Source organism: Thermobia domestica, chromosome 14 (assembly GCF_964235325.1).
Source record: "Thermobia domestica chromosome 14, izTheDome1.hap1.1, whole genome shotgun sequence".
Lineage (NCBI taxonomy): Eukaryota > Metazoa > Arthropoda > Insecta > Zygentoma > Lepismatidae > Thermobia > Thermobia domestica.
This window is the reverse complement of record NC_137467.1, coordinates 55,963,114-55,979,134: the sequence shown is the minus strand read 5'-3', so window position 1 is coordinate 55,979,134 and position 16,021 is coordinate 55,963,114. Positions and strand designations below refer to the sequence as shown.

Genomic DNA, 16,021 nt, shown 5'->3' with positions numbered 1-16,021 from the left:
CTTTTGGTCTTCAGAAATAAACTAATACAATAACAATACTTTGTGTATGATTGTGTGAGTGCGTCTATTCAAAGCAGCATAATATTAACACATTGTTGGCTGAGCGTATTTGTATGTAGTTTTAGTTTAAAAAAGGAAGGAAGTAGTTAAAAGTAGAAACAAAAACAAATGAAGGTACACGGAAAGAAGGGGCTAATTGATATTTTACATTTTTGTCAGGAGAAGCAATTTAAAATCTTGACGTGCGCCTTCATTCCCTGTTTTAATTGTCTGTCTTCAACGAGCCACTTTTTTCAGAATATTCGTAGTACATTTAGAAGTACAAACTAGCACAAACAGGTTGTGTCCATATTGGCTTTTCCGCAAAAATTGCAGTGAGCCCCCTTTTCCTGTGTACCCTTCAAATGTGATTGGCACTTTCATTAATAAGTTAAATGAGTCTTATCACATAACTTCTGTCACAGGGCACTCAACAAACTAGGGAAAATTTGATACGAGAAGGGAACGTTTTTTGTCAGTCGAGGGAAATTTTCTTATGGAAGCCTACGAACACTGAGTAGAATAAAAAAGACAAAGGAGAAAAAAAATTGCAAGGGATAGGAATACCATTGTCTTGGGAATTCAGGTATATTTCTTTAGAAGAAGCTTAGCAGCTACATTCAGCTAACTCAGGACTTGCCTATGGCAATAGTCGACTGGTCTCAGACGTTCGTTTTCGGATCATGAGGTGCAATCCATTAAGGTTCGAGTCCCTCTGAAGACAAAGATAGGAATTTTAGTTATCCTCGAAATTTCTGTGTTCGTGTCCCTATCGAGTCCATTAGTAAGGGGAGACAGTAAGAGTCAGAAAGTTTTCTTTTAAAGTGACAAAGCACGACACTTCTAATCGTGAGTTCGATTCCCTTTTGGTAAAAATTTTTCGGCACAAGCAGAATATTAATGTAACCACCATTACAAAGAGTTTGCTGTTTGCCATTGTCAGCTGGCGGCGCAATAAGATTCACTGTCTCTTTCCTTACGGTTGCCATATTTTTTGATCCAAAATACGGACAAGCCTTAAAATGACGATCCATCAAAGATATGGTGCCCAAACTGAATAAATATTTTGAAATTTCTTACCTAAAAATCATCTTTTTAGGTTATCACACAATTGTTTACTGTAATACTTAAAACATTATTGGAAACTATTATGTTTATTTTATTTTCATTAACACAAATATAATAAATCATGCAATTAAATTACGTATATTAAATCTAACCAGAAGAACCCTGGAATAAAAAAAATTAGATTTTAAAAACATGACCTACTTATTAAAAGTAACTAAAATATAAGGGTCAATCCAAACGAAGTGGTCCAGCGGTAGTTACTCGACCATCTCCGAAAATTATAAAAATTTGAGTGTGATGAACCTTGTGTATGAGAAGGTCAATAACATCATTCACGTTGTCGTATGCGAAACTGTTCCTGAATGGCGGCCATCTTTGTTGTCGGTGGAATGCCAATTTTTGCATTTGCAAGCGTTTACGAAAATTGCAGTTGCTCAGGACGTACGAATCAGACAAACACCAAACAAAAACTAATGTTTACAGAAGAGACTGAGGTACACGGAGAATATATACTTTTACGTCTAAATAAATAGAGATGCAAACCAATACAGTACATGAAATCCCCAGAAAAACTACACAAAATTACACTTTTAAAGGAACTGTATTTTGGAATGGCATAAAGTGGGGATTCATAAGTTTTGTGCTGAATACTATTGCATGTAAATAGTTTGTAGAAACATCCACGGTTATGATACTACTGGCACCATAGATTTATGGGGATCCGAAAGTTGAAGTTTGTGATTTTGATGGCATTTTTGGAGCATCTCGGCGGGGCAAAGTGCTAAAAAATTGCTGCTTATGCCACAAAGTAACTCTGCATGTGAATAAACTATTACAAAAAAAAAAAAAAAATCATGACTGATATTACATGGAGAAAATAGTGAGGACATGGCAAAAACGCAAAGAAAGCACGTGCGTGACGATGGTTGTAGCCTGGAAAAAATTAAATGTTTGGATATGTTTCATGCTAGATCTCAAAAACATGCATGGCGCAGCAATTAGGCACGCTTTTGTTTGTGTTCTATTGTGTAAAAGCTTGCGAGTGACGTTTGTTTCATGTTTCTAGCTCCATGATCATTACCGCGCCTATACGGTAAGGGGGTTAGCTCCTCTTTGCAGCCACGACATCCATCGTCAAACTGGACCGCAACATTAAGGCACTTAATGTATCAGCAAAATATCATTGAAATCCAATCCCAATTACGAAAGTTAATATGTTCACAAAGTTGCGTTATATAGGATAGACTAGTCTTTGGCTAGCTGGGGACTCCGCCCCTAGACTCGCGCGTTTGCTAGGCCTACGGCTTCGAATCTCTAAAACCTACAATTCTACCAAATTTCAAGTTTCTTTTTGTGTTTCAACTATCTAAAAGATAAGATTTTGTATCATAAGAAAACACCCATTTAAATAACGTGGGATTTACTTCATCTCCTCAATAAATACGTTAAAAACTAAAAATATTCACTTTTGGCAATTTTCTTGTGGGTTAGTCCAGGAAGTCACAATTGCGCCAAATTTCATCATTCTAATCCTGCCGGAAGTGCCTAAACATTTTGGGGTGTAGATGTCCCATATAAATAACATTGAGAAGACTTTTCAGTTCCCCATAAAACCTCTCCACGACCGAACTTTTTTTTTTTTAAAATTTTTTGGTGATTTACTTAAGTAACGCTAGGAGAAACGTACAAGCATATCGAATTTCAAGTTTTTATTTCAATTCCAAGTACCTAAAATATGAAATTATAAGTCAAAAAAAGGGCTCATTTAAGTAACGTAGAGAATTTCTTCATCCCCTCCTTAGACCTCCTAAAAATTAAAAATATTAACTTTTGAAAATTTTGCTGTGGGTTAGTACTCGAAAGCTACAATCATGCTAAATTTCAACTTTCCATGTCAACCGGAAATACCCCTTTATTTTATGTGAGTTCATATAGTTTTACGTATAGTTAGGATAGATGTAACGCAGCCTTTTGAACATATTAACTTCCGTAACTGGGATTGGATTTGAATGTCATTTTGTTGATACATTAAGTGTCTTAATACCGCTGTCCAGTTTGACGATGGGTATCGTGGGTGCAAGGGGGAGCTAACCCCCTTACCATATAGAAGTGGCAATGATCATGGACCTAGAAAGATGGAACAAACACCACTTACAAGCTTTTACACAACTGAACACAAACAAAAGCGTGCCTAATTGCTGCACCATGCATAGTTTTCGAGATCTAGCAGAAAACATATCCAAACATTTAAATGTTTCCGGGTTACAACCATGATCACGCACGTGCTTTCTCCGCATTTTTACCATGTCCTCACTTTTTTCTCCGTGTAATATCAGTCATGATTTTTTTGCAATAGTTTATTCACATACAGCATTACTTTGCGGCATAAGCAGCAATTTTTAGCACTTTGCCCTCCGAGATGCCCCAAACATGGCATCAAAATCACAAACTTCAACTTTCGGATCCCCATAAATCTATGGTGCCAGTAGTATCATAACCGTGGATATTTCTGCAAACTATTTACATGCAATAATATTCAGCACAAATCTTATGAATCCCCACTTTATGCCATTCCAAAATACAGCTCCTTTAAAAGTGTAATTTTGTGTAGTTTTTCTGGGAATTTCATATATTGGTTTGCAACCTTGCATATTTATTTGGGCGCAATAGTTTATATTCTCCGTGTACCTCAGTCTCTTCTGTAAACGTTAGTTTTTGTTTAGTGTTTGTCTGATTCGTACGTCCTGAGCAACTGTAAGTTTCGTAAACGCTTGTAAATGCAAAAATTGGCATTCCACTGACAACAAAGATGGCCGCCATTTAGGAATAATTGCACCTCCGCAAACATGAATAATGTTATTGATCTTCTCATACACACGGTTTGTCACACTCAAATTTTTATAATTTTCGGAGATGGTCGAGCAACCATTTTCACCATTTTTGGACCACTTCAGATGGATTGATCCATAAGTTAAATATGAAAATACAATTCCTTTCGCCCGAGATTTTAGCGATTCCCGACTTGGAAATTTTCGGGCAGCTCAAAAGCCTGTAAAATACGGACTTTTTAAATTTCATGTTTTGTACGATACGGACACAGACCCCAAAATACAAAACAGTCCGTACAAAGTACGAACATACGACAACCCTATCTTTCCTTGAATGATGTCACATGTAGGTCTTGATTTTCAAGAAATAAAAATATTTGTTTTGTTTGTGCACATACTAAAAACATGATTTCTCTCAGTATTTTCGAAAGACACTTATCTTAGAATAATCAGTGGTACTAATTATTTGTCAACTAATTAAAGTACTTCATTTTCACGAGAATTAATCTTAATATCACTTTTGCTTTGAGCATAGAACGAACGGAAATCCCAATTATTCAAGAACCAAATCAAGACTAGTAGTTCCTGGAAGGAATGTGTTTACTTATTACCTTCCCAACCCAGAATAAGAAAATGTTTCAGAAGAGCTACACGAAAAGAATTAACGGTTGAACATTTTAACTTTTACTATCAAATGTCAAGTCTTTGGCTAAGAGTGGGTGTGTTCAATGAATCAGTAGCTTTATTAGAATATTAATTTAAACATTTAGGTTAGTAAATTTACTTTTCCCCTTCGAACTCAGGAGCACTAATTAGATTAATTACCTTTTGGATCTCCTTTGAAAGACACTATCAAGGATAAACGGAATATTTTAAAAGATTTGGTTGAAGAAATAAGTTGTTAAGTAAACCTCTTGTCTTGCAGCGAAATCTTGGGAAATGAATACTATTTATATTTTAGTTTACTTTTGATAATTGTTGAAGTTCCCAGAAACGTCATTAAAAAGCAAATAACTATAATAAACAGTTTATAGAATGCAAGGTGTTTCAAATACTACGACAATATTTAAAACAACCGTAACTACGCAGGTTTTTTATTCGTTCCAAATCAACAATAAATACATAGAGTAATAATATGGTATAAATGGTTTAAGCTGCTCTTTCCGCTGAAACTGTGGAGACTGTGGCGCCGCCACTCAAGGAAGTTGGGTACTACGAACAACTAAAAGGAAGAACGAATGAAATCATTCAGAGCGCGTGAGCCTGATAGAATTAGCCAATGATACACTTAGCTACTGCCAGTAGCAGACGATGCAGTTAGTTACAACTCTAGCCGGTAGTGTCGCAGAGTCACTTTTGTTGCATTGTGGGAACGATTTGAATTTCCATTAGGAATATAGGGAGTGGTTCATCAGGGTGATCAGTGAATGAATAACCGGAAAGAAGGGATACTCAAGTTTGACGTTAGTACCGGTAAATTGCAGTCACTGATTGCCCTGATGAACCACTCCCTATGTTCCTAGTGGAAATTCAAATCGTTCCCACAATGCAACAAAAGTGAGTCGGCGACACTTCCTTGAGTAGCGGCGCCACAGTCTCCACAGTTTCAGCGGAAAGAGCAGCTGAAACCTCTTATGCTATATTATTACTCTATGATTGCAACACCGTGCTCGTGGATTTTCTCGGGGTTCTCCCGTTTCCTCCCACTTTCTTCATTCCACCATTTCACTCATTTCTCATTATCACCGTCTCCTTTAGCCTAACCGGCATAATCATGGGACGTAAAACTTAAAGATTTTTCTATGATTGCAGTAGGTAGTAGATAATTGCTTCCTTTACCAGTCACTTCAGTGTTTGACAGAAATTGCGTTCTACACTTTGCGAAATGCAAGTTCATAACAACTGTTCAGTGTGTATTCTGTTGACAATACCATGATGTTGAAGGCCCTATAGGTAAGAGTATTATAGTGATGGTAAAAAAATTCCAAAACAAGAGTTGTTTGTAGGGTTGCCAACTTTTCGAAATGGAAATACTGGACTCCCTCCTGGAGTACGTATACTCTTAAGATTGTGACATCACCGCTCGCAAAACTATGAGCAACCTGAAAATGATCACTTCACATAAAAATGAGCGATTCGGAGTTTGAATTTAATTATTTTTTAGTTACTTTTGAAGCATTTATTAAACTGACTTATTTCAATTTTGGTTGAGTCAGCACATGTAATTTTTGTAATCTACCATCAATAATACATCATATTTAAAACAGAAAAGCAAACATATTTGACAATGTAACTACGGCATGCGCAAAATATACTTGAAAATTATGTCTCACCTGCTTCGCTGAGGCTGGTAATGTCACATAAGTGTTACATAGTTTTAGTGGATCAGGATGCATAATTTAATTCGAAGATGTAGCTGAGGATAAAGCTTTGAAAATGTACTTTTATTGACCTTTAGCAGTTTTGATAAATTTAGTAAATTTTCCTGCTTTCAGCTCTTCAGCAAATTCCGCGTATGACAGGTAGATATCAAAGCGAATTTTAAGCTCTCGACAAACGATTCCTTTCGTCATTCCAAAGATTCTTCACAACACTGAATATGCGTTCGACATAGCAATTGCTTGGAGGTATAGCGTACACATGTTGTACAATATTTAACAGATTTGGAGCTTGCACGTTGGCAAAGAAGTCAACCCACTTTAAATTAGAAGATCAAATTCGTTGTGGAATGGAATTGCGCTATGGCCGTGATCAACCGGTTGTCAAATGGTTCATTTTAGAATCAAGATTCAACTAAATCACCTTTCCGCAGAATTAAAAAAAAAAATCTGAATAGAACAAAGAATAGGGATAATAAGAAGGAAAGTTACCGGACACTTAACGTCCGGTTTTAAGGTTGTACCGGACACCAATAAGGAGGTCAAAAACGAACTGTCCGATAAAGTAGCGGATGGTTGGGAACCCTAGTTGTTTGTGTAAAGGGAAATTCAGTGGTCACAGCAAGCATAGAAACAATGATTCCAAAAATAATCACAAGAATTTGGAACGAATTTGACTACGATATGGATATATAACATCCTAAGGAATCCATGTTGAGTACCTATGATTTAGTAAGTAAATACAAGAAAAACTTCATGATTAGCTTTGTAATATAAAATTAATGTGAAGTATCTATGTTCTATATTATGAGTACTATTTACATTTTAAATCAGATTGTTCTTTTTGAAACATCTCGTGCCATTAGTATGTTGAAAAATGACCAAAGATGAATTATATACCAATCGATAAATATAATCAAGTTGAAGGAAATGATATTATTTTCCAGAAAATAGAGAAAATTGATTCCTTGTAAACCTAAAAATTGATGCTGTACGATAAACATACAACTTGTTCAGATACAAAATTACTGATACTGAAGCGTATCATCAATTTCTCCACTAAAATACTAGTAAGATGATAGTAAAGAGATATAGCCCAAACATTATGATTAAATCTTAAGATTCGATTTCTAACAATAATATCGACAAGAACAATGATATGCAATATCAAGGTAACAAAACTAAATGCTTAAGGGTAAATCTTTTTGATTAGTTTCCGAGAATACACACTTTTATCGTACTAAAAATAAGTTGCTCGTTCCCAATAATAATTTCACATAACGAAGAGAACAACCAGTCTTAACAAAGTTCTGTGCCAACTGTAAATTGTAGGTCTGCTTGGAGGTTCCTTACCTTGTTTCGTATTAAATCTACACTGAACAGCTGTTGCAAAGTTCGTTTCATGAAAGAACAACATACATACCGAGCACGTTTCGCACCAATGAAAGTAGCCATTTTAAGAATGTACTACGGTGGAGCTTGCGGTGACGGAATGTGGTACTATGGCACTACTCGAGTCAAACTTGAAGTGGTTTGCTACAAATTGACACCTATACCGATTCTCTAAGTTATTTAAATACATTTTGATATACTTCCAAACTTGTAAAGTCCTTTTTGACTCACCCTGTATTATCCTTAAAGTATCTAAGACACATTCCATTGAAATCCAAAGGAAATCCCGGAGATATTTCCATTATCTTTAAGCTTTTACTGTAACAGGCACATCTCACTGAAATGCAAGGAAATTCCCGTGAATATTTTCATTATTTTAAAGTTCCTACCCTGACAGACACATCCTATGAAGATCCAATGGATAATCCCGTGAAAATTTTCATTACAATTAAAGTTTCTACTGTGACAGACACCTTCCATTGAAATCCAATGGATATTTCCATTATTCTTTAAGTTTCTACTGTGACAGACACATTATACTAAAATGTAAGGAAAATCCCGTGTATATTTCCATTATGTTTTAAATGACAGACACATTCTATTAAAATTCAAGGGAAATTTTGAGGTCATTTCCATTAATCTCAAAGTTTCTACTGCGACAATAGCATCTCCTCGAAATTAAAGGGAAGTTCCGTGGATATTTCCATTATCCATTATTTCTCCTGTAACAGACACATCCCATTCAAATCCAAGAGCAATCCCATGAATACATCTGTTATCCTTAAAGTTTCTACTGTGACAGACAGTCCCATTGAAATTCAAGAGAAATCCCAATATTTCCATTATCTTCAAAGTTTCTACTGTGACAATCCCATCTCATTGAAATAGAAAGGAAGTTCCACGGATATTTCCATTATCATTAAAGTATCTACTGTGACAGGCACATTCCATCGAAATCTAAGGGAAATTTCATGAATATATCCACTATCTTTAAAGTTTCTACTGTGACAGACACATCCCATTCAAAATCTAAGAGCAATCCCATAAACATTACCATTATCCTTAAAGTTTCTACTGTGACAGACAATCCCATTGAAATCCAAGAGAAATCCCATGAATATTTCCATTATCTTTAAACTTACTACTGTGACAATCTCATCCCATCTAAATCCAAAGAAAATGCCATGGATATTTGCATTGTCCTTAAAGTTTCTATAGTGAGTCTGAATACCTCGGAACAGATCTGGGACTTGTAAGACATCCAGACGACGTCCTATGGACATGTGCTACTTGAGTAACTTCTACTTTCGTATTCCACAATTGACATAACACCAATTTTACAATATTATTTACGTTTAAAGAAAAAAAGCCCCAAGATTTAGCACATACTAATCAATAGGTCTTATTGAGGTGAACAAAATTACATTCGTGTGTGTAAAAATCCGTGTACGTAATATTCAAAAAATGGAGAAAAAATACTTTGCAAAACCGTCTTTGTCTTTCATCGACAATATGAGGGCAATTCGAAAAAAAAAAAAACTCCGTTTGGGCATGTACGAGAAATGATCAGGAAGAGCGACGTCAGTTCTAATAATTACTCTGATTAACCACTCCCTATATTCCTAATGGAAATTCAAATCGTTCCCACAATGCAACAAAAGTGACTCTGCGACTCTGCGGCTAGAGTTGTAACTAACTTCATCGTCTGCTACTGGCAGTATCTAAGCGCATCATTGGCTAATTCAATCAGATTACGATCAGATCACGATGAATTTGATTCGTTCTTACTTTTAGTAGTTCGTAGTATCCAACTTCCTTGAATGGCAGCGCCACAGTCACCACAGTTTCAGCAGGAAGAGCAACTGAAACCTCTTACACTAGATTATTACTTTGTGGTCAGTCCTGTGGCACTGTCTGTATGCAGTACTTCAGTAGAAAGTGAGCAGTAGAAGGAGAAGGTTGTGTTGCAGTTTACTCGTAAGCTTTAACAATTGGAAATGAACGCTCCAATAAAAAAACTCGCCAAATGTCAAGTGCGTCCAGTAATACGATTTCTGAGTGCGAAAAAAAACTTTCAGCAGCTGCGATTCATTGCGAACTGTGTGTTACTTACAGATCAAACGTGATAAGTGAAAGTATCGTGCGTGAATGGTGTCGCATGTTAAAGATGAACGACCTGACGTGCACGATGCGGCAAGAACTGGACGCTCATCTGTAAGTCAGCAATGAACTCGGCTGCTCCTCTTTACGCACAATGAAAGAATGGCTTGAGTAGCACCACTTCGAGAATGACAATGCACCTCACAATACTGTTATCGGGTGGCTTCATTCCCAGGCGGAATATTTTATGTGGAAAAAATTTTAAACCTTGTGAAACGTTATGACAAGTGCCTGAATTTGGATGGTGAACATACTGAAAAGTAATGTAATGTTGTATTTTTGTTATGTGAATAATAAAAGTTCTGTATCTGCGAGTGTATGCCATTGATAACCAAACAGTGGTATTATTCATAATGGCCTTCGTATATCAGTCGATAAATCACATTGAGCTAAAAAGATAACACGTTTGACGTAAATTCTCATGTGTAAACTTCAAGAAAATGGAAAGAAGAAATTTTTGTGGCATATGTCACACGTTGCTAATAATAATCAACAGTTTTTATTTTGCTGGAAGAAATTATTATTTACAGCAAAATACAGTGTTAACCATCATTGCCGATAATAATCAACAGTTTTTATTTTGCTGGAAGAAATTATTATTTACATCAAAATACAGTGTTAACCATCATTGCCGATAACAATCAACAATTTCTATTTTGCTGGAAGAAATGGTTATTTACATCAAAATGCAGTTTTAACCATCATTGCCGATAATAATCAACAGTTTCTATTTTGCTGGAAGAATTGTTATTTATAGCAAAATGCAGTGTTAACCATTATTGCCAATAATAATCAACAGTTTCTATTTTGCTGGAAGAAATTGTTATTTACAGCAAAATGCAGTGTTAACCATCATTGCCAATAATCAACAGTTTTTATTTTGCTGGAAGAAATTGTTATTTACAGTAAAATGCAGTGTTAACCATCATTGCCGATAATAATCAACAGTTTTTATTTTGCTGGAAGAAATTGTTATTTACAGCAAAATGCAGTTTTAACCATCATTGCCGATAATAATCAACAGTTTTTATTTTGCTGGAAGAAATTGTTATTTACAGCAAAATGCAGTTTTAACCATCATTGCCGATAATAATCAACAGTTTTTATTTTGCTGGAAGAAATTTTTATTTACAACAAAATACAGTGTTAACCAACTCTTTTTTCAATAACGTTTGGATTTCCTAATGATAACATTGACACTCATTTTGCATATACTGCTTGTTATGTGGATAGAATGATCCCTTATTTTATGGAATACTGTGAAATAAATAATTCTTTAATGTAGCTTCGTAATTATGGTTATTGCAAAGTATTCTTACAATTATAATTGTTCAACGACTGTGTTAAGTCTTATATTATGTAGTAATATTTTTTAAGAACTGGAAACACTGTTTCTACGAAATTTAGATTTCATTTGTTATTCAAGATGGAAAGTGTTGAAGAGAGACGGTGCATAAGGCAGGAGGCATGAACATTTCTTCCAGAATTTTAAAGTTCAGTTTGTTATTTAAGTGCAATGAACACAGTGCAGTTATTATATGTACTTTTGTGGTTTGTTTGAAGTGTTAGTTGAAAACCAGCGATTAGCAAGGTACAATAAAAACTAAAAACAAGTATTGGAAGTTTCCATTGTTAGAAGACAGTCCATTACCAGTTAAGTAAATCGCGAACATTTAAGAACATAAGCATAAACAGACTGGAAATCTCACAAAACCAGAAACTGCTCATCAATTTTGTTTTTCAGGAAGAAATAATATGGCATAAATGAGAATTTTTCTCTTTTTTCAAACATACAAGGTTTAAACCTGCTTTTCTGTTTTAAAAGCTCAGTCTAAGAAGCATCATCTCACATCCAATAGGTTCATTCAGAGATAGGAAAAAAAAATAAATAAATAAAAATAAAAAATAAACAGAAAAATAATAAAATATGACATTCGTTAAAATTGAAGGAAATTGCAGTTCTTGCAATGAAAGGAAGCCTTTGAAGATCATGAAAACTGATAAACACTACACATCTGTGCGTTTCAAAACTTCCTTAGGTTAAAATTAAACTTCCGATTGTGCGCCTCACTGTTTCTGTAAAGATAAATGCATTTCAAATGGAACGTCTTTTTCGTAGGTGAATAGTATTTTCTGACGCAGAGATTCTCTAATGGTAATCGAAAAGCAGCTTATTTCACAACCCAACAAATAGAAAGTGTAGAAATAGGGGTAATGCTTGAGAAACATGATATTATTCTATACCATATTAACAATCAACGTTACTTATAACTTGATTTTAAATTATTTTTTAAAATACATTTTTGGCGGTGGCGCGGTGGCTCAGTGGTAGAGAGTTCAGCTCTGGTACGTGGGGTTCCTGGTTCGATCCTAGATTGGGCCAAGTGTGTCTCGTGGTGGACAAACACCGTGTTCATGGGTCTCCTCGGGGTTCTCCACTTTCCTCTCACTTTATTCATTGCATTGATTTCTCATCATTCCCGTTAGCCTAGCCGACATAACCGTGGGACGTAAAACAGAAAGATTTAATTTTTATTTTTTTCGGTGATAATGTTTGATTAACATGATAATTGTACAAGATACATTACACACTTTATAAGGGACTGCAAAAGTATAGGTTCATTTTCAGTGGCGAAGCGGATTGTGAAATATTGGGTAGACGCAGCACTACACAAACACACATTCACAATATAGTACACTTGAAAATTCCTACAGACAGTGTTGGCAAGTAATGCAACACTTTGCTAGCAATGTTGTACTATTCGAGAATCGAGATTTATAGAAAAGAAATTCTACTAATTGTAAACTAAAAGAAACAGAACAAAGACATATATAGCAAACAATATTGAAAACTCAATAATATAAAATATGTTTATGGATTATTAGCAGAAATTACTATACTTGAAGCAGTGATTTATGTATATAAATATCCTTTATACAGTGCAAACTATCCGAGTAAAAATAAAAAAAAAGAAATTAAAAATTACCTTATATCATAGTCTTGTAAATGAGCTCCATGAGCCTGTTCTTTATTTCGGCAAAAAAACATTATTAGCCCATTCTTTGAATTTAGGTGTCCTACTAAGTTTCCACGTAAGTTCTCTATGGCGAGTGTCCTTAATTGAGATTATTATTATTATTTTTTTAAAAAAGTCTATTTGTCATACTGTTTCTCAAATAGGTTTTCGCTGTTTTCGGAGCACTTATTGAACGTTCATAAGAAACTGAAACAGAAGACATCTTCCGCCTTATGCAAGAGTCGTTTTGACGTATGATCAGCGTCATACTAAATTCATGGCTACTGCAGGAAACGTATGTTAGTAGAACACTTTAGTATGACACTAATCGATCGTCAGAACGACTCTGTATAAGGCCCCTTGTGCCTATGTTAGTAGTAGGGGCCCCTCTATATCGAGCCGAGCCAGCAAAAATTTTTGTGACGAAAAGTGTGCAGACAGGAAAACATAGATGGCTACATTTAAAACAACATTGCTCTCAAGGTACACAATGCCAAAATTTGATTTTAAAAAATCTAATTTTAAAGCTTAAGCCTTGACTAAATCAACATAATTTAGCACACCCTAATTGGTAGGGTCGTTAGGCAGAGTGTGGATGGAATTCAAATTGCAGCCACCACCTCGTGGTGAGTTCTGGGCCATTTCATGAAGAAACCCGTTTAGAAATAGGTGAGGAGCTGCAAAATCATTATGAAAATAAAATGTATAAAATGACTGATATTAAGGAATTATTAACAAGTATGATCTCACCTCAGATGCTACAGAAATAAAAAAAAAGTAACTTGTATTTTTCTTGCGTAAAGGTAAAATTTGGTGTTTTTTTATATCTTTTTTCAATTTTAGACCGTTTGCACGAACTGAAAATCCAAAGTGTGACATTTTTCGTTTTTTTTCCATTGATTAGCACGCGAATACACAAATTTTGAGCTTTATCAGAATTCGGTACTCGAAATTTTTTTTTTTTTTGCATAAAAGTAAATATTGGTATTTTTCTATTTTTTCCCCCAAACTTTAGGCCGTTTGCGCGATCTGAAAATCTAAAGTGTGATTTTTTTTCGTTATTTTTCCATTGATTATCACGCGAATAAGCAACTTTTGAGCCTTATTAGAATTTGATACTCAAAAGTTTGATTTTTCCTTCCACCCTAGTGTACACACACAACACACACACACACACACACACACACTCGGGCCACGCCCACCTAAAGCCAGCCCTGTTTCTACTACGCGGCAAATTACAAGCTTCTAGCTTAAGATCATGGTTTGAGCATTGATTAGTCAGTTAGTTACTCAGGACTAAAGTTCCTTATGGGACGGAAAGCTCATTTTTAAACTCGAGACGAGACGAGACGAGAAATTTCTTGTGTTTCGTGGACAACACTAGTTCAGACAAGTCTTTTGTCAAACACTTTTTTACTGTTACATAATTCATAGTTTAAAAACTATAAATTGATAAAGTTATTTTACAAACACAATAAAGAGCATTTATCAATATTTCAAGATACACGTCATTTCTAATTTACTCTAAAAAACAAGAAATATTTCAGTTTAACGTCCCACAATATACTCTTTAGGGTAAGGAGACGATGATTAAGGCAAGCGAATGATGATATGAAGAATTTGTGGAATGAGAAAGCGGGAGGAAACGGGAGTATATCCTGAGAAAACCCAAAAACACTATGTTTTCCACCACAAACTTACTTGGCCGAGATTCGAACCAGGGATCCCACACACCAGAGGTAACCACAGTGCCCCCATAGTATATACTTCAATAATAATTATGGCTTAAATGTTGTTATATCACACTCTTCGTGAGCCTCCCGTGATGCGGGATTCTAAAAACTTCTGTTGACACAAATGAAATTAAGTTAAAAATCAGGGCATGAATTTTGTTCATAAATTTACAAAACAAGACGGGAAAATTTTTCCGAGAATCGACACGAGACGAGAATTTGATAAAATTTTCGAGACGAGACAATAAACCTTGTTTCTCGTCTCGTAAGTAATTACTAGTCAGGTAATGGGTAGGTAGTTTCTTTTGTATATACATATGTATATAAGATTTATGAGCAGAACTTTCTTTCTTTCTTTCTTTGTAGGTTATCTTATAAATGCAACTGTGCCAGGAGGAATTTATACTGATCTAGAGAAGAAAAACGTGCTGAAAACCCCAATATATTATAGGTTTAACGATGAAGAGTATCGATGGGTAGCACACCAAAATTGGACATACTATAGGCATTTTGAAGGTAAGAAATGTTAACGTCTATTAATTAGGTAAAAATATTATTTTACTTAATAATTCTAGAAAGTAACACTTTTGAATAACGAAAACCAATGAGAGATGGTTATTTGTTTGTAAATGAGAGATGTCAGTGATAGTGAATTTACAGTTCATGCGGTAATTGTATGCAGTTTACAGTAAATACACTAATTATACGAGGGTGTTTCGAAAAGTTTTCGGGTGGTTCTCCGTAGCATTGTCGCTAACAGTTTCATCTTTGGTGCGAGCTGTCCCAGGTTCTATTCCCGGTCGGGACACTGAGTCGGAAAAGTGTGAAAACTTTTTGAAGCCAGCCTTCCTGAGTGAAGTTTTTCTGGGTTTTCATCATTCAAACCTGGCAAATGCTGGGATGGTACCTAACATGCAGGTCCCAGGTCGCTTCCTTTCTTCCCTAATCCTTTCTTCCTACCCTTTCCTCGGATAGTGTGATTGCCGAGGGACATCATCCCTCATACGTGACGGGCTAACATGGTCTTAGATGCCGAGAGTCCAGAAATCTAATTCCTAATCCTGAAAGTTTTGGCTCCGACACTAAAATATCTTGCTATGGTAATACGTCGTATTTGCATATATAAATAGTATTAAGTTTTTCTGTACTTCTATACTTCTGTACAGTACAAGCTTTGTGTCTCTTTCTTTTAAATGACAACTTTGGTAATTGGATTTGATTCCCTTGCTCTTTTCGCTTCATATGTTGTGAGTCTTCATCCTGGCGAAATTAAAATACCGCTAATTTTACAGTAATTATGTCATATCTTCAAATAGATAAAAGATAATCGAAATGTGGAACAAGAGCGCCCTAGACAATATTATGTTATATAAGAAACCGTTATCACGACTCACTTATCTGCTTTC

General features: G+C 35.3%; 1 protein-coding gene across 1 annotated transcript in view; it reads left to right on the top strand.

Annotated features, from left to right (window-relative positions):
• LOC145669834 (beta-mannosidase-like) overlaps positions 1-16,021 on the top strand; it is a 164,107-nt gene that overhangs the window by 23,854 nt on the left and 124,232 nt on the right. The window contains exon 2 of the mRNA XM_081738179.1: positions 14,982-15,131. Within this exon, the coding sequence (XP_081594305.1) occupies positions 14,982-15,131 (150 nt within the window). The remainder of the gene's footprint in view (positions 1-14,981; positions 15,132-16,021) is intronic.